The sequence below is a fragment of the Rhamphochromis longiceps genome, linkage group LG8 (assembly GCF_057381845.1).
Source record: "Rhamphochromis longiceps isolate RC_006_pf linkage group LG8, R_longiceps_female_GT1.1, whole genome shotgun sequence".
Taxonomy (NCBI): domain Eukaryota; kingdom Metazoa; phylum Chordata; class Actinopteri; order Cichliformes; family Cichlidae; genus Rhamphochromis; species Rhamphochromis longiceps.
The window spans coordinates 11,713,733-11,739,341 of NC_140564.1; the positions used below are offsets into that span (position 1 = coordinate 11,713,733).

Here is a 25,609-nt window from a genome sequence, read left to right on the forward strand (position 1 = left end):
AGACCAACTTGGGTTTGGTACTCTCTGATATTATAGCAATGACTTAGTAGAGTGTTACTGCTAAAAGAGATGGCTGGATCCATGAGCGTAACCAGAGATTTGACAATCATCATCTTTGTCTTCTAGTCAGAAAGTTCACATGGGCATTTTGACCTCAAGTGACTGAAGTCAATAACAGCAGATGCATTTGTTTCAGCGATGCAAGAGATACTCGTGTATTTATCGCTAGAGTGAAGAACTGAAGTTACAGTTCATTGCTTTTACGATTTTATTCACTAGACTTTTTTTTTTTTACTTGCAATCAATTACACTGATTGCAAGGTTGACGTGACCTCAGATGTACCTACACAGCGTAGGCTAATGTCTGCATGTTTTGGTGAGTCACACCAGTGGGCACAATGGAAACAGTTTCGAGATTGTTGATGTTTTCTTCTGGTTGTCACATTAAAAGTCTGATATGCTGTTTGATTTGCTATAGTTAAAAGAAACTGATGCTGGCATTTCAAATAGGCCTAAAAAATCAGCCCCAAGCATCATAGTTTTTGAACAAAGTCTTTAAGATATAGTCATGTTTTGTTTTCACAGAAATTTGACAACTTTCTTTTTCAAATAAGTACAAACTTGCTGGAATTAAGAGGGGTGGGGGGGGACAAACAAACAGAAAAAGCATGGCACAGTGTCTGAGTTTGCAAAGTTGCATTTAAACAAATTACACAAATTCTGGAATTTGATGTCCACTGGACAGCAAGTCCAAAGTGGAGATGTTTGGCCATAATGCATAGTGCCATGTTTGGCAAAAAACAATCACAGCATATCAGCATAAACATCTCATACCAACTGACAGGGCTTGGACAACTTGCAGTTACTTAGTTGACCATGAATTTCTCTGTATACCAAATTATTTCAGAGTAAAATGCACGGTAATCTGTCCAACGGCTAAGGCTTGTCACAAATGGTGTTTGTTAAGTTAATGGTGCTAAATGTGGTTCAACAAGTCACTGAATCACGGGCGTCCATATACTTAGTTTTTTACACAGAAGGACTGGAGCGAAGTTTCCTGCTTAGAGTTAAATTTTTGTCATTATGGGATTTTTCTCCCACAGAAGACCAGGAGTATTTAATCAGTACCATTTGTCTGTCTGTCTGTTTATTAGCAGTTTCCTCGAGCTCGAGGTGAAAATCATTTTAGTGAAAATCGGGTCAAAGTCACACCAAATGTGACAATCAGTTAAAACTTTATATTGTCTGCAAGGTCTTTAAACTTCACAAAAATATACTAGGCCTTTAAGACTACCTAGGTTGGCTAATCCTTTGAAGTTGATCTTCATTGTTAGGGCCCAAGGTAAAAGTTGACCTTAACATAAATTTGAAGGAAACCATATCGGGTAAAATATAATGTAAAAAGGCATGGGCTTAGCTGTATGCCACACTTGTTATTTTTTTAATCCATCATCCTGTGATGTCACATTAAAGACATAACGTTTCCAAAATCACACACTGAATTGAATAGAATAGAATAGAATAGAATTCAACTTTATTGTCATTGCACATGCACAGGTACAGGGCAACGAAATGCAATTTGCATCCAATAGTAATCCCTTACTTTACTCGTTACTGTAATCTGATTACTTTTTTCAAGTAACGCGTAACGCGTTACTGCCCATCTCTGTTCATACTTAACCAAAGTAGCATTGTATCTAACCACTAATCAGAGACTGGGTTTTTAAAGTGTATCTTTGATCAATTTGTTGCTAGCAGCCTGCAAAAAGGCATCATTTGTTTGCATTGTTTTTTTTGTTATTCATCTGCTGGGGGCAATAAATGATCACACACAATAACATTATAAGTGATTCAAACTATGTTCAGTCTTATCTCAATCTTACAGGACTCCAGAAATCTATCCGTATGTGTAAGTTTAGTTTGCTCCATGTGTTCTGTCCTGGCAGACAATTAATCAAATATTCACCAGTTTGTGTGTATCCATGTGTCCTGTCCATGTTCTTGTTCTCTTTCTCCTCATTACTCCAGGACGGCACACATCCACGCATTAATGTACTTGGCTGAGTCTGTGTGCAGGTTGTTCTCCATTACATGTCTTTTAATACAGTGTACAACACACACAGACACACAAATGCAAAAAACTTTCAGCTTCTTATGAGGCTAAAGTTCAAGGTGACATTCTGTCATTATAACCTCCATGCATGCCGTAGATTCTGCTTGGAGTTCTGTTGCTAGTATGTTGCAGAGGGTGTCTTGAGGTAATATTCAGTTGGGGCTACTTTTAACTATGTTTTCCCATTTCAGCTCCTTAGACATGGTTCCATCTATCTGTTGTCCTGACTTGAAGTCCAATCAAGTGCCTGTATCTCAGATTTAAGTGGGCTGATGGGGATGCAGGTGTAGCCTGTTACCTAAGCCTTGATTGAATTTGTGCTGAAGAGCTGCTAGTTCTCCCAATGTGGCGCCACTGCCTGTACTCTCCTCATCTGTGCCTGCTGTTAGTTTCAGCGCTTGATTGATGATTTGATAGCAACATCAGTAGTCTGCATACAGAACACCTGAATATTTTTAGCATACGCCATCACCCAGTGAATGGTTGCAAATCAGGCTGAACGAGGCTTAGAGGCCCACTGCCTGATCAGAAGAGAGTATACTAACATAAATGGCCTGCTAATATGGCTGATGGAGGTATGTTTGTTGGGTTTGAGATTACTAAGACTAGCTAAGCTAATCTTTTTTTTTTCATGATAGTTACAGTAGATAGAATAATTTATAGTCCTAACCTAAATCTAAAATAACCAAATAATTTTAAATAAAGACCTAATATTTATTAAATTAAATTACTAAAACTTAAATAATACATATGAAGTATATAATCCGTGTGTCTAGCAAAAGGATTTGCTCTACTGTCAATCCCTCTAAGCCACAAATGTAGAAATTTTAGCCCTTTATAGTGATAGATTTTTATGTACATCGACGTGAATCGTATCAATGAAAACTTGCACAAACTGCCATGAGACTGTGGGTTTTTTGTGGGGTTTTTTTTTTTTTTTTTTCTTTATACAAAGTCGTCATTTAAATTTTTTTCCAGTGAAAGTCATGATTATTCTCTTTTGGCATGGACATGGACAGCGAGAGAAACCGTGGTCAATTAGTTACTGCTGTTACTTGTTTGAAGTCTGCTCCCTGGGGAGCATGTGTAGTTGGTGCATTGTAACATCCAAACAGCAGTGCATTCAGTGCAATTTCATCTATAGTGTTTTATCGTCCTTGTGCCAGTAGTTACTTTTTCCTTGTTAAAGTTTACTTTGGATTTTTTAGGTCAATGTAGAGGGAAAGACACAGTAGAACTCAACCCCAAAAAACCCAACATGTCTTTATAAGATGGTTTAACCTCGACCCGAACTCTTCCACGACATGCATTTTTAATTTCTCTTTGATATTTGGGCATATTGGGGCCCGATGAATGTAAAAATAAAGAATTGCCAGATTTTTTTTTTCTTCTTACCTTATTTTTGTTTTTAAGAAAAATAAGAGCCATATATGAGGATATTCGTTTAAAGTTTTGATAGAACAGCAGCAGTATAATGTCCTCGTAAGTGGATATCAGGCCCATGTAGAGCACTGGTCACTCTTCTGTATAAAGTTGCTTCAGTTCATTGAGGTTCGCAGGCATTTGTTTATGCCACACCATCTGATTTGGGTTTTGCAACACATCGTTCTTTTTGTGAGCTATTTAGACCTTTCTTTGATAATGTGCATGGATCATTGTTGCTTTACCTATTGGACAGATGGCTTCACATTGGACTGCACAGTGTTTTTAGGTATACAAAGGAGTTCATGTTACTGTGGCTGCAAAATAAGTCCAAATTATTATACCTCCACCAACGTGCTTGACAGTTGGTTTGAGGTGTTTGTGCTGATATGCTGTATTGTGTATTATGTGTATTATGGGCAGTCATGACCACTTTGGTCTTATCTGTCCAAAAGACATTGTTTGTGAAGTTTTTTTGTCCTCCTGACAAACAAGCCATACTTGTTCAGTCTTTTTCTAATTGTACTGTCATGAATTTAATCTTTCCTATTGAATAAGCTTTTGATCATTTTTTTAAAAAAGTGATGCCCTAGTATATAAAACCTCAATATTTAAAGAGGGTATCCATTCTTTTTCACATTAATGTATAAAGTATAATAACATGGATTAGCCTGAGTCATCTGGTATATTTAGCAGAAAGTAATAAAACTCTTAATATCAATGACTAAGAATTTCATTGGTCACAAAATGTCCTCCTCTCTTAGGTGAGTACACTCTCTACCTCTTTTGAACCCATCTCTGTACTTATGCATTTTATTTATATTCAGTTGGAGCTTAAACTGTAGTTTTATCAGGGACACTTGAATGGTTACATAATGTTTCCTCTCTTATTTTTGACATTACCAGGTTGTCATGATTTTTTCCTATGATTTTCTGTCAACTCTGGAAAAACCTATGATAGAGATATAATGGACACATGTAGGGAGGCAGATGTGCTTACGTAACATTAGATGTACATGCTAGCACAGAAGCTAATTTATTATTAATTGACCAAATAGTTATTAGCAATTTTATCAACAGGTGTAATTACTTCTCGTTTATATCTGTATATTCGACTTTTTTGGCATACACACATTGTTAAATGCATTTTCAACATCCAAAGTTGGAGCAACATCATGTTAAGCTTTATTAGTTAGCTACATTTAGCTGGAATCTTTTAGGATCTGTCCATATAGCGCAGCATTTTCTGTTTGTGTTTCCATTGATAGTTTAGCACAGTCTAGCAGGGGCTGTAGTCTGGTGTAGTGGTGTAGGTGGGGTTGCCAACAACTAACAAATAAGAGACCCTCTGGCATGCCAGAAGCACAATGCACAGAAAGCTGGGCATAGTGTAAATAAGTGCTGTATGTTCATGCAGCCCATGAGTGACCCTAGAAAATTTGCAAGTAGGTGTTTTTTGCCAACTGGTCAGGAAATTTTTTCTCCAGTGACCAAATCAGGATGACATTTGAGCAAGTATATGACACTGGCAGTAAAGCAGAAGTTGACCTCTTTTATAGGTTATTCATCCCAAAATTGAGGTGCTAGAATGAGTCAGTTTATTATGTGATACAAGGAATTGTGAAGCTGATGGGGCGCTCTCACCAGCATATAAAAGAATGTTTTCTTATTTTTGTATTGAGCACACATCCTGTCTTTATTTTTTATGTTTTTAGATCAGTGCCACTTACTTTGAGTCTCAAAAAGAACCATTGTGAATTGGTAAAATAATATGTTGATGTGTTTGTAAAATGCATTGTGTCATCATTTCAACACAAACCTGCTATCTGCAGACCTAATCATTATTTATTCCCCCACTGTTGCTATGATTGTTCAGTTTCATTCCAGCTCGCTGTGTGCTAATGTCCATGTGGAGCAGACTGCAATGCAAACTGTGGATGTAACCATACATCTTAGTCAAAGTACATCAGCTGCTGGCCCTTAATTACATAGCAGTTGAACTCTGTTAGGAGGCAGAAGAAAAACGAAAGAAAGGAAAAGGAAATGTCAGCATACGGCTTGCTGAAGGCTGGGATTTAAAAAACAAAACAGACGACATGAGCTTCAGAGAAAGGAGAAGGGGATTAATTCTTGATTTAAGCTTTTCATCTATTCTAAAAATGCAAAGAGAGCTGCCAAGTTTTCTCAGCATGCTTAAGCATGCTTTCTCAGCTGCTTCTGATCGGTCTTGAGCAGGTAGCGCTAACCCATTAACAATGCAATTTATACCTGGGGATTGCTGCACTCCATAAAGGACTCTTTACCACTTCTTAACATTTGTTTCACCTCACCTTTATATTTATATATTTCGTCCATCCCTTGCATCCTCTTTTTTCCTACCTTGCCGCTGCTGAACATAGAAAAGCTGTTGCCATGGTAACATTTGTGCCTGTGGGATTCATTTTTGTTGTTTTTGGTTTGTTTTGTTTTTTTTACAGTCATCTATGCATTTCCTTAGCCCACTGTCAGGTGGTAATTTTAAGTTTTTCAGTCATTTCACAAACAGCACTTTGAGTTGCTAATGCCACTGAAAGGTTCACCGTATGGACAGATGGGTTAAATGCCTTTTGTGCTGCATAAATGGGCATGATGTGACTATTTTCCATTCTCTTTTTTTGGGAGAGAAGTGTGTTTTGGAAAATGCAACTGTGACCAGTTAGATAAGATTCTATGGCGTCACTCCCTGCTGGATATGCACGGTACTATATAAAGAGCTTAAAAAAAATAAACACTTATCAATAGCCAGCAAGAGAATACAGCTGTGTGGAAATGCACCAGCTGTTTCAGAGGTGAACAAATAAACTTGAACAAATAATCGCTTCAGGGCAGAACAACATATGCAAACAAACAGCACTCTTCTGTCTCTATCATGGGCACAATATTTCAAAACTGTAGACAAAAGTCATGATATTTAGCTATTTAAGGCTCAAAGCCAGATACCAAAAGCAAACAAGATCTCTCTGTCTCTATACGAGAAACTGCTGTGGTAGCCAAAGAATCCTGTTTTATTCTTTTTCTTTTGCCTTCTTTTGGCTGCTCTTTAGCGATTGACACAGCAGTGTATCTGCCTCTGTCTCGTCCATCCCTTGCATCCTCTTATGTCACACCAACCGTCTACATGTCCTCTTTCACAACATCAATGAACCCTCTCTGTGGCCTTCTTTTCCTCCTGCCTGACTGCTCCATCTCCAGCATCCTTTGTCTAGTATAGCCGCTATTCTTCCTCTCTACATGTCCAGACCGTCTCAGCTTCACCTCTCTAACTTTGTCTCCAAACAGCTCAACCTGAACTGTCCGTCTGATATTCTTATCCTGTCCATCCTTGACACTTCCAGTGAAAATCGTATTCATTTTTGAAAACTTCATTAAAATGCAGATAAAGGCAGCACTTTTGAGACTTCACAAAAGTATATGCAAATTGACCAGGAGACCATTTTCAGTATTTTGTCAAGAGCATTCTGATTTTTCATGGCCAGTAAAGCCAATGTTTTCATGTGCACGTATTGTTGTTGCATACATAATACTGTAAAAAAACAAACAAACAAAAAAAAACTGTTGTGATAATGACCTAGATGTTTCGGGCATATAATGAACAGGATTTTGCATGGAGCTTATTTTCTTGGTTGAATGTTGCTTGTAGATGGACTATAAAGTATGCTTGCTTGGTAAAACTGGTGTAACCCATTCCCTCACTGACCTGGGACTGCAAAAAACTGGCTTCAGTGGCTTCAGGACCTCCTGTTCGATCTACTCATGAATACAGATGAATCCTTCAGGTGGCTTTTAGTAAACTCCAAATGGGCTGTCATGTGTCTTTTATTGAGGAATAGCTTCTCTCTGGCCACTCTACCATACAGGCCTGATTGGTGGAGTGCTGCAGAAATGATTTTCTTTCTGTAAGGTTGTCCTTGCTCCACATAGCAATGCTGGAGCTCTGCCAAACTTGAGTTTAAAAAGTTGAGCTTTGAGGGTTTTTTAGACTGACATAGTGTGACAAACAATCATTAACTTTCAGTTTTTTAATGCAGTTTAATTGGATATTTATGGTAAACACCGTTGTCATTGTCTTCCTGTTGTCAGGTGGCGAGATGGGAGCATCGTACACGAAGACTCTCGGGGCTCTTTGGTAGCCCCTACCTGGCCTGTTGCTGCTTGGGCTTCGTCATTATACTGCTAAACATTTACCGCAGCCACAGGTGAGGAACACACTTTTAACCATAACAAAATATGGTTTGTTATCCCCCTCATCCAGTCCAACAATTTTAAATTTGTACGTCACCTTTGATTGAAAGAAAGCCTTGGTTCTCATAACATTGGATGGCAGGCCTTCACCAGTCCAGTGGTCACTTGGACATCATTGGACATATAAGCCTGTATGAATTTGTCCCCTTTTACACTCTTTGTTTCTGTTTCTTCTTCTGTTTCGTCCCACCTCTGTGCCTTCTTTTTCTGCTTTCTCCACAGCTCCTTTTTCCTTCCTCCTTGCTCTTTATCTGTGCCCACGGTTCTGTATGTGGCAGTATCACCCCACGCTTTACCACTTCCTATATGGTGTCCATACACCCACACCTCCCCCTGTGGGTCAAAATGATGACAAAGGATTCTCAACAAAGCCACACACAGACTGTATGTCAATGCAACAACAAGCCTTTTTTCCCCTCTCTCAAAGGATCTGTGTGATGTCTGTTGCTGGGCAACAAACATTTTGGGAACAGGCTGGTCCAAAGAGATAAATTGTCTTGCCAGTTTTCTCTTGTGCTCAGGAAGAGAATTTTTATCAACTCACCATGCATTCTGAGTAGCTAAATATAGCTGTGGGACAAAGCGATTTATTCACTCACTCATTCATTCACAAGAACTGAAAATGTGAATTAGGTGATTAAATGCTGTAATAAACTTGGATGTAGTCATATAAGGCTGCAAACAAGGATACTGAATAGGAAGCTGTGGTTCCATGTCTTGTCAGAGGAAAAAAGGCAAGACTTCTGGATGTCCTTTGGAGAGACGAGTTAAAGTGAAAATGTTTGGGAAAATCCATGTTTGATGAAAACCAAACAAAGCAAACCCAAACATTATGGCTAATGGGTAAATTTTCTCATTTCAGTGCAGCTAGCCAACAGTGTTTTAGTTTTAGTGACCTTGTTTTTCACTGAGTCAGCAGATCTGTCACTGCTTAGCTAACATAACTTAAGTCTATTAGCAGCAACCGACGAGCCAGCCAGTGACTCTAACTTTAAAGACTTATATCTTAGATCCTGCTTCACAGACAGCTGTGACAGTTTCAGCATAGGGCTCCATGGTGTAAATTGGCCTTAATACATGTACTGTTTCATGTCCACTTTAAGAGGGTTGTGCTTAAATAAACACTTGCAAACTGCAATTAACTGAAGCAACACATAATGAAGAAATATAGAATCCTATGAATACTTTTCTCTTCACAACTATATACACTGATAGTACCGTAAGTTTGCGGGCCATGAAGTTAAATGTTAGCATGTTCACTTCTTAATAGTATAATTAGAAAGGACCCTTGGGTTTAGCCCACACAGTCTGTAAATTTAGCTAATTATATTTAAAACCAAATGTATCCCTGACAAAGCAATTATTAGAGCGCATTTATTTAGAAATCTTTATCGTGAGGTTCGTGTAAATTCGTGCAGCAAACCTAGATACAACAAAGCCTGTCAGCTTTTTCAGTCAAACACCTTGAACTTCACTGCATCATGTACATGTAGCTGTGTAAAGGTGCAGGTTTCATATCCCTCCATGTGTCACTGCTGCTGCTTGCTTCAACTCCTACACGCCCCAACATCCACCTGTTATCTGAATGGATAATTACTCATCAACTATTTTCTTTGTTAGGAATAAACTTGACATTGTAAGGGAAACAAGCTATCCAAATCTACCTGATCCTGTGTACAAAATGCATCATTCATGTATCATGAATTAAAGGGGATTGGCCAGATTCTTTGGAAAGCTAAGTTCAGTTTCACTAGTCACACCCGTGCCTGATTACTGCTAAACATGAATCAAGAAATCGCTTGCATAGAAACTGTCTGACAAAGTGAATTGGGCTAATAGATCTAAAAAAGTAACACATTACACTGTGATATAAAGACATAGCCAAGAAACAAAGTCTTTTACATCTATCAGTGCAGAGTTACAAAGCTATCACTAAGATTTTCTGACTCCAGTGAATCACAGTGATTGCCATTATCAACAAACAGAGAAACCTTCAAACACCTTCCCAGAAATGGCCGACCTACCAACATTACACAAATAGCGCATCAATCACTCATCCAGGAGTAGGGATGGGTATCGTTTAGGTTTTATCCGATACCGGTGCCAAATCGGTACTTTTGAAACGGTGCCGGTGCTCAAACGGTGCTCAAACCGGTGCTTAAAGAATGGAGAACACAAAATTGGTCCAAAAACCTCTCATGTTCAGCTGGTTTTTTGTAAAAAGATAACAATGTTAGCCTTTTCTGCAGCTATAGGGCATATATGGTATCACTCTTGGCTGGAAGCAGTGCTTAATCAATGGAAAAAACACAAACTTTATCCAAAACCTCTCATGTTTAACTGTTTTCCACTTTTTCTTTGGTCATTTTAGCCTTTTTGGCCAGGGTGAAGGGAGTATCTGCCATCAAACCTTACATGCATTAATGTAATAACGTGGTTAGCCTACTCAACGTAAATTACACACGAACATTAAGCTACTCACGCAGAGAAGAACGGCTGCTGCTGCATCATCATCCTCATCATTTCTGATACACTGGCAGGGCTAGGGGCCAGGACTCTCCTCTTCGGGGTTTTTGGGGGATATTGCTAACTCCGGGTCAGATAACAGGCAACCCACGCACAGTAGATGCGCTCGGTGTGAGGTCTCGCAGCAAGCTATCATACGGCGCATTTCTGGGCTTTTAAAAAAAACCGCTATGCATCGCCAGGTGTTTCATCGGATTTGAGGTGTTACCTCCTTTGACAGTATCACAGTATCAGCTTAAAGCACTTGTTGCAGGCTGCTGAGTTTGCATATTTTGCTGTGAAGTACAGCCAGACTTTTCGCCTTGGGCATTTTAATCTGTAGCTCTGCTCTAAAAGAACGTACGTACCTGGCCCCGCCTACTATCCTCGGAAACGTAAAATTATTGGCTAGAAGTGTATCACAGCTCAGGAAAAAAAAGCACCGAAATAAAGCACCGAAATGTGCGCTGCTTTTCGGTCTGGTTACTACCGTTTATGTCAGAACCGGTACCATCATGGCACCGGACACCTGTACCCATCCCTATCCAGGAGGTCTCAGAATAACCCCGAAAAACATCTAAAGAACTCCAGACCTCACTTGCCTCCATTAAGGTCAGAGTTCATGATTCACCAATAAGACGGAGGCTGGGCAAAAGTGGGATCCGTGGGAGAGTCCAAGGAGAAAACCACTGGTGATCAAAAAGAGTACACATTTGCCAAAAAAGCTCCCCAAACATCTTGATGATCCCCAAAACCTTTAGGAAAATATTCTATGGACTGACGAGAGCAAAGTTGAACTTTTTGGAACGTTTGAGTTCCGTTACATTTATCATAAATATGAACACATCGTTTCATTTAAAAAAAAAAAAAAGCATCATACCAACAATTGTGGCACCAGCATAGTACTGGTAGTGTGATGATCTGGAACTGCTTTGCTGTTTTGGGACGACCTGCCATAATTGATGGAACTATGAATTCTGCTCTCCACCAGAAAATCCTGGTGAAAGTCTGTCCAGTAGTTTCTGCACAGAAGCTGAAGCACAAAGTGTGAACTTTTAAATGCAATTAAGATTCTTTAGAATTACCTTAAACAGGCCGTTCATAATTGCAAAAATCTCCAATGTAGCTGAAGTGCCAGTTATCTCAAACACTTGATTGCAATTTTTTCGCCAAGGGTGGCACAACCAGTTATTAGGTTGAAGGGCAATCGGTTTTTCATATAGAACGTTGGTAGGTTTGGACAACCTTTTCCATTCCCTTAATAAATGATTTTAAAACTGCATTTTGTATTTACTCAGGTTATCTCTGTATAATATCAAATTTCTTTGATGATCCGAAACAGTTTGACAGATATTCAAAAAAATAGATTTTTGTGCGCGTTTAGAGGGCAGCACACAGAGGGCTCTGCTGTAAACATTTGAAAATAAATAAAGGTGAAGTGGTAGCTTTATATACAGTGGGGCAAAAAAGTATTTAGTCAGCCACCGATTGTGCAAGTTCCCCCACTTAAAATGATGACAGAGGTCAGTAATTTGCACCAGAGGTACACTTCAACTGTGAGAGACAGAATGTGAAAAAAAAATCCATGAATCCACATGGTAGGATTTGTAAAGAATTTATTCGTAAATCAGGGTGGAAAATAAGTATTTGGTCACCTCAAACATGGAAAATCTCTGGCTCTCACAGACCTGTAACGTCTTCTGTAAGACGCTTTTCTGTCCCCCACTCGTTACCTGTATGAATGGCACCTGTTTGAACCCATCATCTGTATAAAAGACACCTGTCCACAGCCTCAAACAGTCAGACTCCAAACTCCGCCATGGCCAAGACCAAAGAGCTTTCGAAGGACACCAGGAAAAGTATTGTAGACCTGCACCAGACTGGGAAGAGTGAATCTACAATAGGCAAGCAGCTTGGTGTGAAAAAATCAACTGTGGGAGCAATCATCAGAAAATGGAAGACATACAAGACCACTGATAATCTCCCTCGATCTGGGGCTCCACGCAAGATCTCATCCCGTGGGGTCAAAATGATCATGAGAACGGTGAGCAAAGATCCCAGAACCACACGGGGGGACCTGGTGAATGACCTGCAGAGAGCTGGGACCAAAGTAACAAAGGTCACCATCAGTAACACACTACAACGGCAGGGAATCAAATCCCGCAGTGCCAGACGTGTTCCGCTGCTGAAGCCAGTGCATGTCCGGGCCCGTCTGAAGTTTGCCAGAGAGCACATGGATGATACAGCAGAGGATTGGGAGAATGTCATGTGGTCAGATGAAACCAAAGTAGAACTTTTTGGTATAAACTCAACTCGTCGTGTTTGGAGGAAGAAGAATACTGAGTTGCATCCCAAGAACACCATACCTACTGTGAAGCATGGGGGTGGAAACATCATGCTATGGGGCTGTTTTTCTGCCAAAGGGACAGGACGACTGATCCGTGTTAAGGACAGAATGAATGGGGCCATGTATCGTGAGATTTTGAGCCAAAACCTCCTTCCATCAGTGAGAACTTTGAAGATGAAACGAGGCTGGGTCTTCCAACATGACAATGATCCAAAACACACCGCCCGGGCAACAAAGGAGTGGCTCCGTAAGAAGCATTTGAAAGTCCTGGAGTGGCCTAGCCAGTCTCCAGACCTCAACCCCATAGAAAATCTGTGGCGGGAGTTGAAAGTCCGTGTTGCTCGGCGACAGCCCCAAAACATCACTGCTCTCGAGAAGATCTGCATGGAGGAATGGGCCAAAATACCAGCTACTGTGTGTGCAAACCTGGTAAAGACCTATAGTAAACGTTTGACCTCTGTTATTGCCAACAAAGGTTATGTTACAAAGTATTGAGTTGTATTTTTGTTATTGACCAAATACTTATTTTCCACCCTGATTTACGAATAAATTCTTTACAAATCCTACCATGTGAATTCATGGATTTTTTTTTCACATTCTGTCTCTCACAGTTGAAGTGTACCTCTGGTGCAAATTACTGACCTCTGTCATCATTTTAGGTGGGGGAACTTGCACAATCGGTGGCTGACTAAATACTTTTTTGCCCCACTGTATGCATCCTGAACCAGAACTATTTATCAAAACAAATTTGTTCAATTCAAAAATTAATTTGATGAAGTCGCTGGTTGGACTTAAGTGAGTCAGTTGTTGGGCTTGCAGGCAGCACTTATGATGAGCGCTGCACATGTGAAAGTCAACAAAATATATTTGAGCAGGAATGCTTTTAGTGTCTGTCCTGTAAGGTAATGACTAAGTGAAACACTGAATCCTTGGAAAGTGGAAAATGTTTTTTTTATTTAGTATTTTTTGCTGACAAATTATTTATCCTCTTTTTGTACTTGCTTGCAAATTCTGAAGCACGGTTTTCTTGATTATTGAAATAAACCTTCCTTGAAGGTCACATTTCTAATAATTGGGTATATACAGTCTATTGCATAATGTTTTCTGCAGTTTCAACAAAAACCTTTTAGAGTCTTATGCTAGGTTGGATTTGGGAATTACAAATCTCTAGACAACATGCAGCAGATCTGGGGGATATAACAGTTAGGGAGTCAACTTGCATAGCCCCATACAAATTATTGCACTTTTTATTGAAACTGCATGGTTGCAGCTACCAGCATAAAAGTCTTTAACTTTTAATCAGTGTAACCTGATTATAAAAATGAGGCAAACAAGTTTAGCTGCTCTACTTATTACAAATAGCTGTGCCAACCAACTGGACCACTTTCAATTGCATGGCGATTGCACAGGTAGCCTTCTTGGAGGCAACCTGTCTCCAAACAGTCGTAATCTCCCTCACATTAACGGTCTCCGTTAGACACTCTCATTCTCAGACAGATTGGCAAAGGTTTGCATTTAATTACTGTCTAATCTATAAACCCAGACGGATTGTGAACACATTGCAATCAGTCCAAGTCAGTCTGTAGGTCTGTGATGTGTCTCTCTGCAATATGGGACTTGAGTCAACCTTTGCTTTTATATTGGAGTATAACCAAAGTACAACCAGGTGGCAAAGGTTCCCAAGCACCAATCTCATTTTGTGTCTATGTCACTAGATGTAGATGAATTTCTGATTAAAAATCTTTAAGCTTCTGGCCGGACTCTGAGTGTAAGTAGTTAATATGTGCTTCTGTTAAATTATGAATGTCTATGCATGCAGACAGTAACAGACTTTGTGGATTTGTCACAGTTAATCGCTGTATTATCATAAACAGATTGCATGTAATTGCCAACTTGGTGGAATTTCTTAACAAACTGATGATCCACTAAAGGTGGTTTGACTTTGAGTGATCACTGACCTTGTTCCCATCTTCAAACCAACCACTTCAGTCGCAACAACAGTGGAGTCCAAGTTAACTGCACAGTTTCATTAATTTTGGCCATAGCAAAGTCTCTAACCATTACTTTCGTAGTGTGAATGTAGTATTAAGGTCCTCAGTTAAATAAAGGTGTTGTTTGTTACATCTGGGGTTTTTTGCTGTTCTGTTTTTTCTTTTTCTAGTCAGGACTCTTTAATATTATTAAACACAAAAATAAAGACCTATTCTGGTATTTATATAATGGCAGTTAAACCAGTAAAATCATTTTAAAAATCATTAAAAACCATCTGTTTTGTAGAAGAGTTTATTATTTGACCGATGATGAAACCACAACAGTGTCACGCCGGTGCTCCAAAATGAACTTTGTAAGGGAAATCAGTGGGACTTTAATTTAACAAAATTGCTGCAGAAATGTGTAGAATAGCAAAACACCACAAGTAAAATAGATGAGGTTGAATGACGTATTCACCCAGTGAAAAACTTGATTTAGCGCTAATTACCATAGTAACAAAGACAGAGTAAAGCTGTTAGTGAGCAGACATGAACATTAATGAATGTTGGGTTTGGGTTTTTTTGTTTATCAATCAAAGTGACTCATTACCCACGTATTTGGCACGTGGGCATTGTTCTGGTCAATTCAAGCCCACTAAGTCAGATAATATACTATTCATTGTTTATGACAAAATAATCTTTCCTTGAGTGAGAGCACGATGGCATGACCTGTAGAAAAGGTCTAGCTGCCTGGTAGTTGAAACAGGACATTTTAATCTTTGTGGTATGTGTTCTAACCATGCATCCATTTGTTCACCTTGAATGCACCGTTTCTATTTTTAGAGTTGAAGACATCAGTGCCCTGCTTGCTTTTTCTACCAATGCTACAGCCTCATTTCTCAACTAAAAGCTTACATTTGCTAGTTCTGCTGCTGTTCATATAAAAACTTTATCTTACCAAAAAACATTTGTAATCATATTGTCTCTCAGCATGCCATGAAGAGTGATGAAGTCAAAGTACTATACAAGACACATCTCCTGGATGCACTGGTACGCATCTTCAGTGATGTATCCTGTGGTCATCAGGTGTTTCGGGTCTCACAACATCATACACCCTCACCCAGGCTCACAGCCTCGATGGCCCTCTTCTTGGCTGCCCCAGCCACACCCAGCCGGCCTAGGACTCTGCAGAGTGATCGTCCTGCAAAGCCCCTACAACCCACTTCTATGGGCTCATAGAAAGTCTCTCAGCCCCTTCCCCTGCACTCCTGCACTAGTTCCTGGTACTTTGCACGTTTCCTTTCATTGGCCTCCTCGATCCGCTCCTCCCAGGGCACTGTGAGTTCCAGCATGATCAGCTGTTTTGAGGCCTCAGAAATAATGATCATACTCAGTATAGTAGTACACATTTTTTTAGTTTTCAGCAGAATCACTGTGCTTATTGGTTGTTTATGACAGCGGTCCCAAACCCCCAGGCCACAGACCGGTACTTGTCCGTGAGTTGTTTGGTAGCGGGCCGCAAGAGTTGAGGCTTGGGTGTGAAAGTTATGGTTTTCTTGGTTTTACTTGTTTTTTATTGTTTTTGGGTTTTTTTATAATTTTTAGCGTTAACTTGGTTTCCCTGGGTGTTTTCCTGTGTGTTATGAATAAATCTTCTTTTTTTGGTACTAGTACTGGTTTTATTTTGTTGTATTTATCCGTGAGGCCAGTCCGTGACAATATTGTCGGACATAAACCGGTCTGTAGGGCAAAAAAGGCTGGGGACCGCTGGTTTATGAGACTACCATGGCTGTGTTCTGATCTGCTGCTCGGCCAGTTCAGCAGATTTGTCCTCTGCAGGAAAGCGCAAATAGAAACATGCAATTCTGCTCTGCTCACCACAGCAGATACAATGGTCCTCTGTGGAAAAACAACAAAAAACCCACCTAAAACATTATTACTGTTTTCAGTCCCAGCTAACAGACACACTGACCAATTGACCTTAAAGCCTCTTTGTTGTGCTGCTAAATTGTCCGCCTAAATGACTTGCTTACAGTGCTAATGACCTGATTGCCAGCTACGCCTTTTTATAGCTCTGTCAGACCAAAATATAACTATTTGACAGGCATGCAGGATATCAAGGGAGTTTATTTTTATCTGCCAACCATACAGCACTGATGCTCTCCACTGATTAGGCTTAATGATAAACCTTTAGGGAAAGCTCTCTGAGCTTTAATAAGTCAATTTTGTAATTAACTGTCTATGTTTATCTTTCCTGCTATTAACACAGAGTCGAGAGCAAATGACAGATTTAGAAGTACTAAATATAAAAGGGTTACACATTCAGTCGTACAAATTGCTCTGAATTTGTAACATGAATATATCAAAAATCCATGTATATAAATATGATTAATGTTTGGAAAAGGTTGGCAGCAGGTATTGAATTGGTTGTCTGTACAGCTCCGTTTGCTGATGAATGAGAGACAGCCTGTACTGAACATGCCTGAGAAGACAAACTTTGGAGTGGCCAAACATGAGCTACCTTGAGCTGTGAGTCAGGGTTCCTAGGAGCAGCCCTGAGTCATGTTACTAAAGCTTTCAAAATTTTGTCTTTTACTAAATGACATACTTTTAGTAAGTGTACATGTACCTTCGGTTTTACTTCTGCAAGTACAAACTGGCTACAGAGGCTTGTGTTAAAAGCACTGTTGCTCCCTGTGCCTCGAGTTGAATGGGTAGTTTTGTAAGGGAGAAAATCCACAGACACTTACCCATTTGAGAGTTGTTGTTTTTTCTTGGGTGGGGGTAAAGAATCTTTTTGTTTTTAATTTAGGCATTGTAATGTGATTATTTTTGGGTGATGCAATATTAAAACCAGGCATTAACAGTCTACATTGATCATCATTACACAATGCAAGTTACCAAAGTTGTTCCTTAAAGTTGTCTGCAAAGAACTCTTTTAAATGTTGGACAATTATTTGCCCAACATCATCCTGAACTCTGAATCAAGATGCATAAGTATCTCCGCAGAGCGTCACAGAGTTGCTGTCCACATTTTTGACTGTTTCAGTGTAAACACAGAGCAGCTGAGACTAGCAGGAGTAGTAAAAAGATGGAGGGCAGTAGCTCCTCTTTTCTGTTGCATTTACAGTTGAGAGTAATACAAGTTGCTGCAACAGCTGCCTGTGTGATCATGGCAACAACAGAAATCAAAGCGAGAGAAATGCTACACAAGCAGATTTTATCTGTGATGCATGCAGTGGACACACAGCAGAGAACAGATAGATGAAGGGGGATAGAGCAGGGATGGGCAATCTCAGTCCACGAGGGCCGGTGTCCCTGCAGGTTTTAGATGTGTCCTCGAACCAACACAGCTGATTTAAATGGCTAAATTAGCTCCTCAACATGTCCTGAAGTTCTCCAGAGGCCTGGTAACGAACTAATCATGTGATTCAGGTGTGTTGACCCAAGGTGAGATCTAAAACCTGCAGGGACACCGGCCCTCGTGGACTGAGATTGCCCCCCTCCTGGGCTAGAGGATCATCAGCTTCAAACTTAGTAGACAGTTATCAGTGTTTACAATTTTGGTAGAACAAGGTAATATATGTTGCTTTAACAGAATGTGAGTGTTAAAGTAAAAACACATAAAAGGAACAGCCTTGATGGAAAATGTTTGTAGAGACATTTGCCACAGAAAACATCAGCTTCAATAATCCTGCTTTTTCTGTAAAAACATTGGAGCTCTGTTAAGTATCCCTAAGGGAAGATGCACAATTAAAGCAATGTGCACAGAGCAAACAGGATCCTGCAGAGCATTTCAGGCTTGTTGACACATTCCTTAAAGAGTCAGAGTAGGCCTCCAGGCTCGAAAGAAGAACTCATTTAAGCCCATAACCGATGGACCAGAGGTGTCTGTCAGTCAAGACTGCTAATCTGCAAGAGGTGGCCTCCACTGAATACAATATGTTGGCCCCCATCTGTAACTAAGTCTATCAATTTTTTCTGACTTGAACTAAATGTGGTACATATATGATACATGTAGGAGCCAAAAGTAAGAGTTCGTATTATGCACAAGGTATCTTTTTCTTTTCTTTTTGTCAATTTAGTTCTCTTGTCTAAATGGACATCTCTATCTGAAGTTCTTATTAATCATCTTAAAAGACAACATTTACTTTTCACAGTCTCAAAGTTCTTAAGTTGTCTGGCACATTTTCAAGGATGTATTTGGAGATCCAAAGAGATCTTCATCTTAGACAGATTAAAAAAGACTAGTTGCTGTTTTCTGGCTAAATGAAGTCAACAACTAGTTGACCAGAGTAGACCAGACAGCAGCATTTCCTCGTGAAAGTTGTGAACTGATCTGTGCAGTATTTCTATTTGCTACTGGCTTGTAGTCCTGCCAATAGTAAGCAAAACTAGCAAACATCTCATCACTGCAGGAGCAGGAAAGGAAAAAAAGCAAGAAAAAATCACTCTGGAGGTAGTTGTGCTGCAGTGTGAAGGGGAAATCTAGGAAATAAGGGGAAGATGGTGCACCCATTGTTGCTGTAACTGAGGATCCTAATGGAAGCATGAGCTACCTAAAATATATGATCACTGAGTGATCAGAGAGGATTTCAAGCATTTTCAATTAGACTATAGGTCAAACTCCAAGGTTTAAATCTTAAATTGATGTGAAATAACCAGCCTTGTTTTTTGTGTTTCATTTACTTCTAAACTTTTAAACTAAGCAGCTCACTTTGAAAGACCCTTTATGTGACTCCCACACAGAAGCTTCTTATCTGACCTCCAAATATTTCCTCTTCATTCTGTGGTGTTTCTGTCTTGTCAAACATTCTGTTTCACATTTTGAAGGCTTTAATGGAGATGCTGTATGGCTTTGACCCGTAAGGCTAATTTACGTTATTGTGATGAAACAATTATATTACCATGAATAGACACTTTGCTGTGCTATAGCATAAAATGGTACAGGAAAACTTGATTTTAATGAGAGTTTTTCTGTATTTCTTGGACCAGCGGTGATTCGTCACCATTCATTACAAAACATTCAGTGGTCAGTCCCTGAGACCCACTAACCCCCTGCTCACATGCCCGTCCCCCTGACCCCTTTTCCTGCCTCCTTTCCAATCCAAATCTCAGCAGTATGCTCTGCCAGACAACCTTACTTAACAGACATCCCAGCAGTTGCTCTTTGTGTCTGACGTGGCAAAATGCCACATCACATTACACTTCCTGCTTCCTTTTGCAAAAGGAGGAACGGCATAAGATTCACAGCACGGACCCCGTAACCTAGTTTTTTTCTTATTAACCGCAAACCTAGTTTGATTTGGGAGCCATTTTCCTCGGCAAGAAGCACACTACATTCAGACCAAAAGCTACAGGTGTGTTAAAGCTTACGCACATATAGACACACTCAAACGCACACATGTACATGTATGTCATCAGCCCCAACACCTGTGTAGATGTTGCCTTTGAAATTCTGGAAAGATATTACTTTTGAATCCCGTGGCCAGGTAACAATTCAGATCAGCTGGCTGTGAGAGTCCTCATAAAATTCAGAGAACTGTAGAATGTAAAAAGATCCCAAAACATAAAAGTCAGATAATAAATCGGCAGTCACTTCTCCCAGGTTGCTGTAATGTAGACTTTACAAACCTAATCCATGACTTGTTCTTTTTAGAAAGAAGAGGGTTTGCAGAACATTTCCTTTTGGAGAAACGAGCCATAATTGTATAGTCTTTTTCGGATTGTCCCATCGTGAACTTTAACATGTCTTAAAATGGACTAAAATTGTTTCAAAATGGTCTTACAGCAAATATTAGTTATTAAAGATCATTTTGTTGTCTTTCCTTTCAGTAGCAGCACCTGCCTGGTACTTACCAATTTAATTCACTTAAACATTAAGGATCTAATTAGGTTTTCACACATGGTGGCTTGGTGTTGTTAAATGACTAATCAGACAGGGTAATATGTTAAACGACGCCATGTGTTGTTGTTCAACTGAGGTTGTATTTACCTAATAAAACAGGTTTACCTTCTTTTTTATGACTATATGAGCCAAATGCTTGGTTTCAGACAAAACTGTGAATCATGCGACCCTACAGCCCTTGTATGTTCCAAGAATAAAACCAGACAGCTTAAAATGAGAATAACAGCTCCGCTATAAGTATTTGATACTTTGTTACATGATGTATAAATGTTGCATTAGTGATTCTCAGTGAATTAAGTAAGGAGTGGTTTAGTCAGTATCCCTACCTTAGTCTCATGAACTTGCCTTTACCCTTTAGAATGGTGTTCATATATAAATATGAATTGTCCACATATGTTTATGGAAGTTGTGCTTCTAATAAATCATAGAGCAAGCAGTGTCTGAACAGTTATTCAGGTGGCACTTAAAGTGGTAATGGTCTGTGGACAAAGTCTCACTGTGAATGCTTTACAATTGAAATCGATAATTGCATTCGTAGTCAGAACTCTGCTAGTATCATCTTTTCATAAAGGCAACACAAAAACCCAGTGGAGCATCTTTTAGAGACCCTTTCATCCTTTTAGAAACTCTTCATTCAAACATTGTATGAAAGCACAAAATGCAAAATAATTTTTTTTTTCAACGAGCACACTTGCCCGACACACAACCCTCACATCATCTGCCAGTCCTGCAGTTGGTGACTAGCTCGATAAATGATCAAATTTATTTTGGGGACATTAAGAAGCAAAATGAAAATGTGTTTTCAAGTATTATTAGAGATAATTAGGTAGAACAGTTTGCAAATCATAGACCTTTAATGGATTACTCTTGTTCTGGATGTATTTCTGTTCAAAGATATCAGAGTAAGGACAGCATGATGGCGTGTTGGTCAGCACTTTTGCCTCACTGGATCCTGGGTTTGAAACCACTATCTAGCCACCGTTGTACTGTCAGGCTATCTTATAAAGTCAGGTCAAAGCTTTACAGTATAATTCTGAGAAACCTAGTTTCCACTCGAGAAAACACTTGATGACAACAGCTTTGAACCGTTAGATTGTTCGGACAGATGCAGATTAAGGCTGGGCCACTGGAGATAGAAAAGAGTGGAAAGAGGAAACAGATTCTACCCACTTCAGCAGCTTACTAAGCTGCTGTATGGCTAAGGTACTTTACATGTGCTACTAAATTTGAAGCCAGATATGCTAATGTTATGTACAAGAGCAAAATCTTATTTTTTAGCATGAAAAAATGCTGCAAGACATTAGTTCTCCATTATTATGTGTTCAGTTACAATACCTGGAGCATCACACAGCATGCCACATCCAGTATGATGTGTGCTGCATGGATGTTACACACTTGTTGTATAAGATAACAACAAATTTGTTATGAACAAAGTCACGACAAGTGGGGGGGTGGCAGCTGTATCTAAACCTGTCCTTATACTCTATTTTTGTGACATTACAGGTGACAGCTGCACCTGTGTTACAACTGCATGCTTCCAACCCTCCAATTTGTGCTGCCCTTACGCTGGCCTTTATTGTACTGGCTGTGTCTGTGTTCTTGAAGTGGTGCATTGTTAGGAGATAAGCTTCAAACCTTTCCACTCCAAAACTTTTCTGTTTTGCAATTGCAGCAGCATGCTAATCTCCCTGTTGTTTCATACAGTATAGTACCACTGTATATTCAGGATGTAAGTTTAGGATATTATGGTAGTATTATACAGGCCTTAAATAAAGCAATTGCTCTACTTTTCTGCTTTTGCTGTACTGTGTATATAACCACTATATTCACCATAATGGGACCTGGTCACTTGTGATTTCTTTTTTTTTTCCTGTAGTATGACAGTGGCAATGAAGGCCCAGGCCAGGTGGGAGGTGATGGAGAGGATGGAGGTTTTCTACGCTGGGATAGGTCTTATGGTGTTTGGTACCCTTCTCGTAGTGAGCAGCTTCCTCGCTCTGGGATTCACCGGAACCTTCCTAGGTGAGTCCCAGACACAGTGTCAGATATTAAATGGACACAAAATAATTTTAGTCTAAATATAACTTCCTATTAAAGAATACTGTACACATCACTGAAGAACAAAGATTTAAACTGTAAGCATCTATCCAGACTGGCATATATCAGCAGACGCTTGATTGCCATTGTTCCCAGAGGGTGAATCCCATGTTGTGGTGATTCCTCTTGTGACACTAAATGGTTTACATATGTAGTTTTTAATACAATTCTTTAACAGGTACTGAATAGATTCTTGCAGGCTGTTAACACACTAACCCAACCTTCAGATGCTAACGATCAGAATTTTATCAAATCAAGCCAGGTGGCTTTATTGTGCATGTGCAGTGATACAGTACACAGTGACACGAGACAGCGTTCCTCCAAGACCATGGTGCTACATATAACAGACAATCAACACATGACTACATAGTACAAGTGCAAGGAAGGACGTAGAGACACTGTTGGGCCTTCTTAGTTAAGGAGCAGGTGCTGAGGGACCAGGAAAGGTTCTCCGTCAAGTCAACGCCAAGGAATCTGGTGCTCTTGACGACCTCCACAGAGGATCCATTGATGTTAGGTGGACAGTGATCTCTCCGTGCTCTCCTGAAGTCAAAATTATCTCTTTTGTTTTGTCCGTGTTCAGAGGCAGGTTGTTGACTCTACACCAAGCATTAGCTGTTGCACCTCCCGTCTGTATGCTGACTCATCGCTCTTGCTGATGAGACCCACCACAGCCGTGTCATCGGCAAACTTGATGATGTGGTTCGAACTGTGCATTGCTGCACAGTCAGCAGAGTGAACAGCAGTGGGCTGAGCACACAGCCCTGAGGGGCTCCAGTGCTCAGTGTGGTGCTGTTGGAGATGCTATTACCGATCCGGACTGACTGATGTCTCTCCATCAGAATGTCTGGGATCCAGTTGCTCAGGAATGATTGTGTTGAATGCAGTTTGGCCCTCGCTGTTCTGAGGGCTGCCTTTTCGCCTGCTCTGAAGGCGGACTCTCAAGTCTTTAGCAGCTCACACACCTCTGCAGTCATCCACAGTTTCTGGTTGGAGCGTATTGTGATAGTCTTGGACACAGTGACATCATTGATGCACTTGCTGATGTAACTGATCATAGATGATGTTTACTCCTCCAAGTTGGTGCGGTTGCCATTTGTTGCAGCCTCCCTGAACATGTCCCAGTCAGTGTGCTCAAAACAGAGATGGCACCTCACCTTTCTCAGAACCGGTTTGCAGCATCAGTGAGATTGTGGCTACAATAGCATGTAGATATTAGCATTTACCATAAATTATAATTTTGCTCAGGGTTAAGCATTACAAAACCCCAAGCATGGCCTTAAACACTTGTTTTGTGTTCACTTAACTGCATTAATTATAATAAAATCATATTTTTTTACAAACTATAAAACTATAAACTTTACAAACTATGAGCAAACAAAGCACCACATTGTGCTCTTGTACATGAAAGCTACAATAAAACAGCCTTTAGTAACATTAAGGGATCACATGAGACACAGGAAAATGCAAAAGAGGACATGTAGTTCATGTCTCTACATAAGTAAAGACACATGAACTCTGACACATTTGAACAATTCATGCGCCCCAACATATTTCTCTGAATATAGTCGTTTTCATAATCATGATATGGCGTGTCCCAATATCTTCTTGTTTCCTTCTGAGACAAACACCTTTTCTTTTGTTCAATGTACTCCTGAACACATGCAGGCATTGTTTCAAATGAACATGAGCTCAAGATTGCCAGGACCATTTGGCATGCAGTAGCTTCTGTTTTTTTAGGTCAGTCGACTAAATGAGTCATCTTCAAGAACCAGGCAGATTGTCTGAGCTTCTTCAGCATATTTGTCCATCGGTGCACTGAAATGCCCTCAGTCCATCACTCCGCTTCAAACTAATCACTATCTGTGACAACAGAAGGGAGGCAGGAGGAACAGCAGGACGTGCCAGGAATTTGCATGTGTGATAACAGGAGTCTACTTTGTATTCGGAGTGGACAAGCCGGTCGCAAAACGCTGTTTGCAGGTTTCACTCTCCAACCATTTGGAACAATAAATTTTGCAGTTATAAAACAGGAACAATTCAACTTTCAGTATACCTTCAAATAAAAAGCAGTAGTAAAAGCCACATGTCTGGCTGCTGTTACATTTGATGTTTGTGCATACAGTCCTCTGAAAAACTATGGACATGCTGGCTCCTTCCATAGGATAGGGCAGGGGTCACCAACACGGTGCCCGCGGGCACCAGGTCGCCCGCAAGGACCACATGAGTCGCCCGCGGGCCTGTTCTAAAAATAGCTCACCATAACAACTTACCAGTAAGCTGCATCTATTTTTATTTTTTCTTGCTATTTTTTTTTAATCACAATTGCATTGGCGTTAATTTGTTAGAGATAATATATTAAAAAAATGTTTATTATTAAATATTAGATCATGATCTAATATTTAGTGCTAGCTGGTCTCCACGGAAACAGTTGCCGTGAAGACCAGCAAAGGCAAAGGTGAGGAGATGAGGAAAACATGGCGGAAAAAAGGAAGAAAACATATAATTTTCACAGTGAATGGGAGGAAGAGTTCTTTTTTACCACTGTGAAAGATTCATGCGTGTGTCTCATTTGCGGGGCAACTGTGGCAACGGCAAAGCGGCACAACGTGGAGAGACATTTCCGAACGTGTCACACAAGCTACCATGCTAACTACCCAAAGGGCAGCACACTGCGAGCGGAAAAGGCCCGCGAATTAAAGGCAGGTTTGAGCAAACAGCAGTCTTTTTTCACGAGACCGGTGAAAAACTCTCAAAAAGCAACCGAAGCCTCATTTAGAGCTACACATTTCATGATTAAGAAAAAGAAGGCATTTTTAGACGGGGAGTATTTCAAAGAAGCAATGATGATAATTGCAAAAACTGTGCTTAAAGACGAGAAATATTGAAACGATGTAATCTCCACTCTCTCTGATGTCCAGCTGGGGGCAACTACAATTGTTAGAAGAGTGTCGGCTATGTCCGGG

The 25,609-nt window shown here is 40.0% G+C and overlaps 1 protein-coding gene across 1 annotated transcript in view; it reads left to right on the top strand.

Annotated features, from left to right (window-relative positions):
• The window catches only part of pemt (phosphatidylethanolamine N-methyltransferase), a 79,904-nt gene that overhangs the window by 19,150 nt on the left and 35,145 nt on the right, over positions 1–25,609 (top strand). The window contains exons 3-4 of the mRNA XM_085415746.1: positions 7,655–7,770; positions 22,423–22,568. Of these exons, the coding sequence (XP_085271872.1) occupies positions 7,655–7,770; positions 22,423–22,568 (262 nt within the window). The remainder of the gene's footprint in view (positions 1–7,654; positions 7,771–22,422; positions 22,569–25,609) is intronic.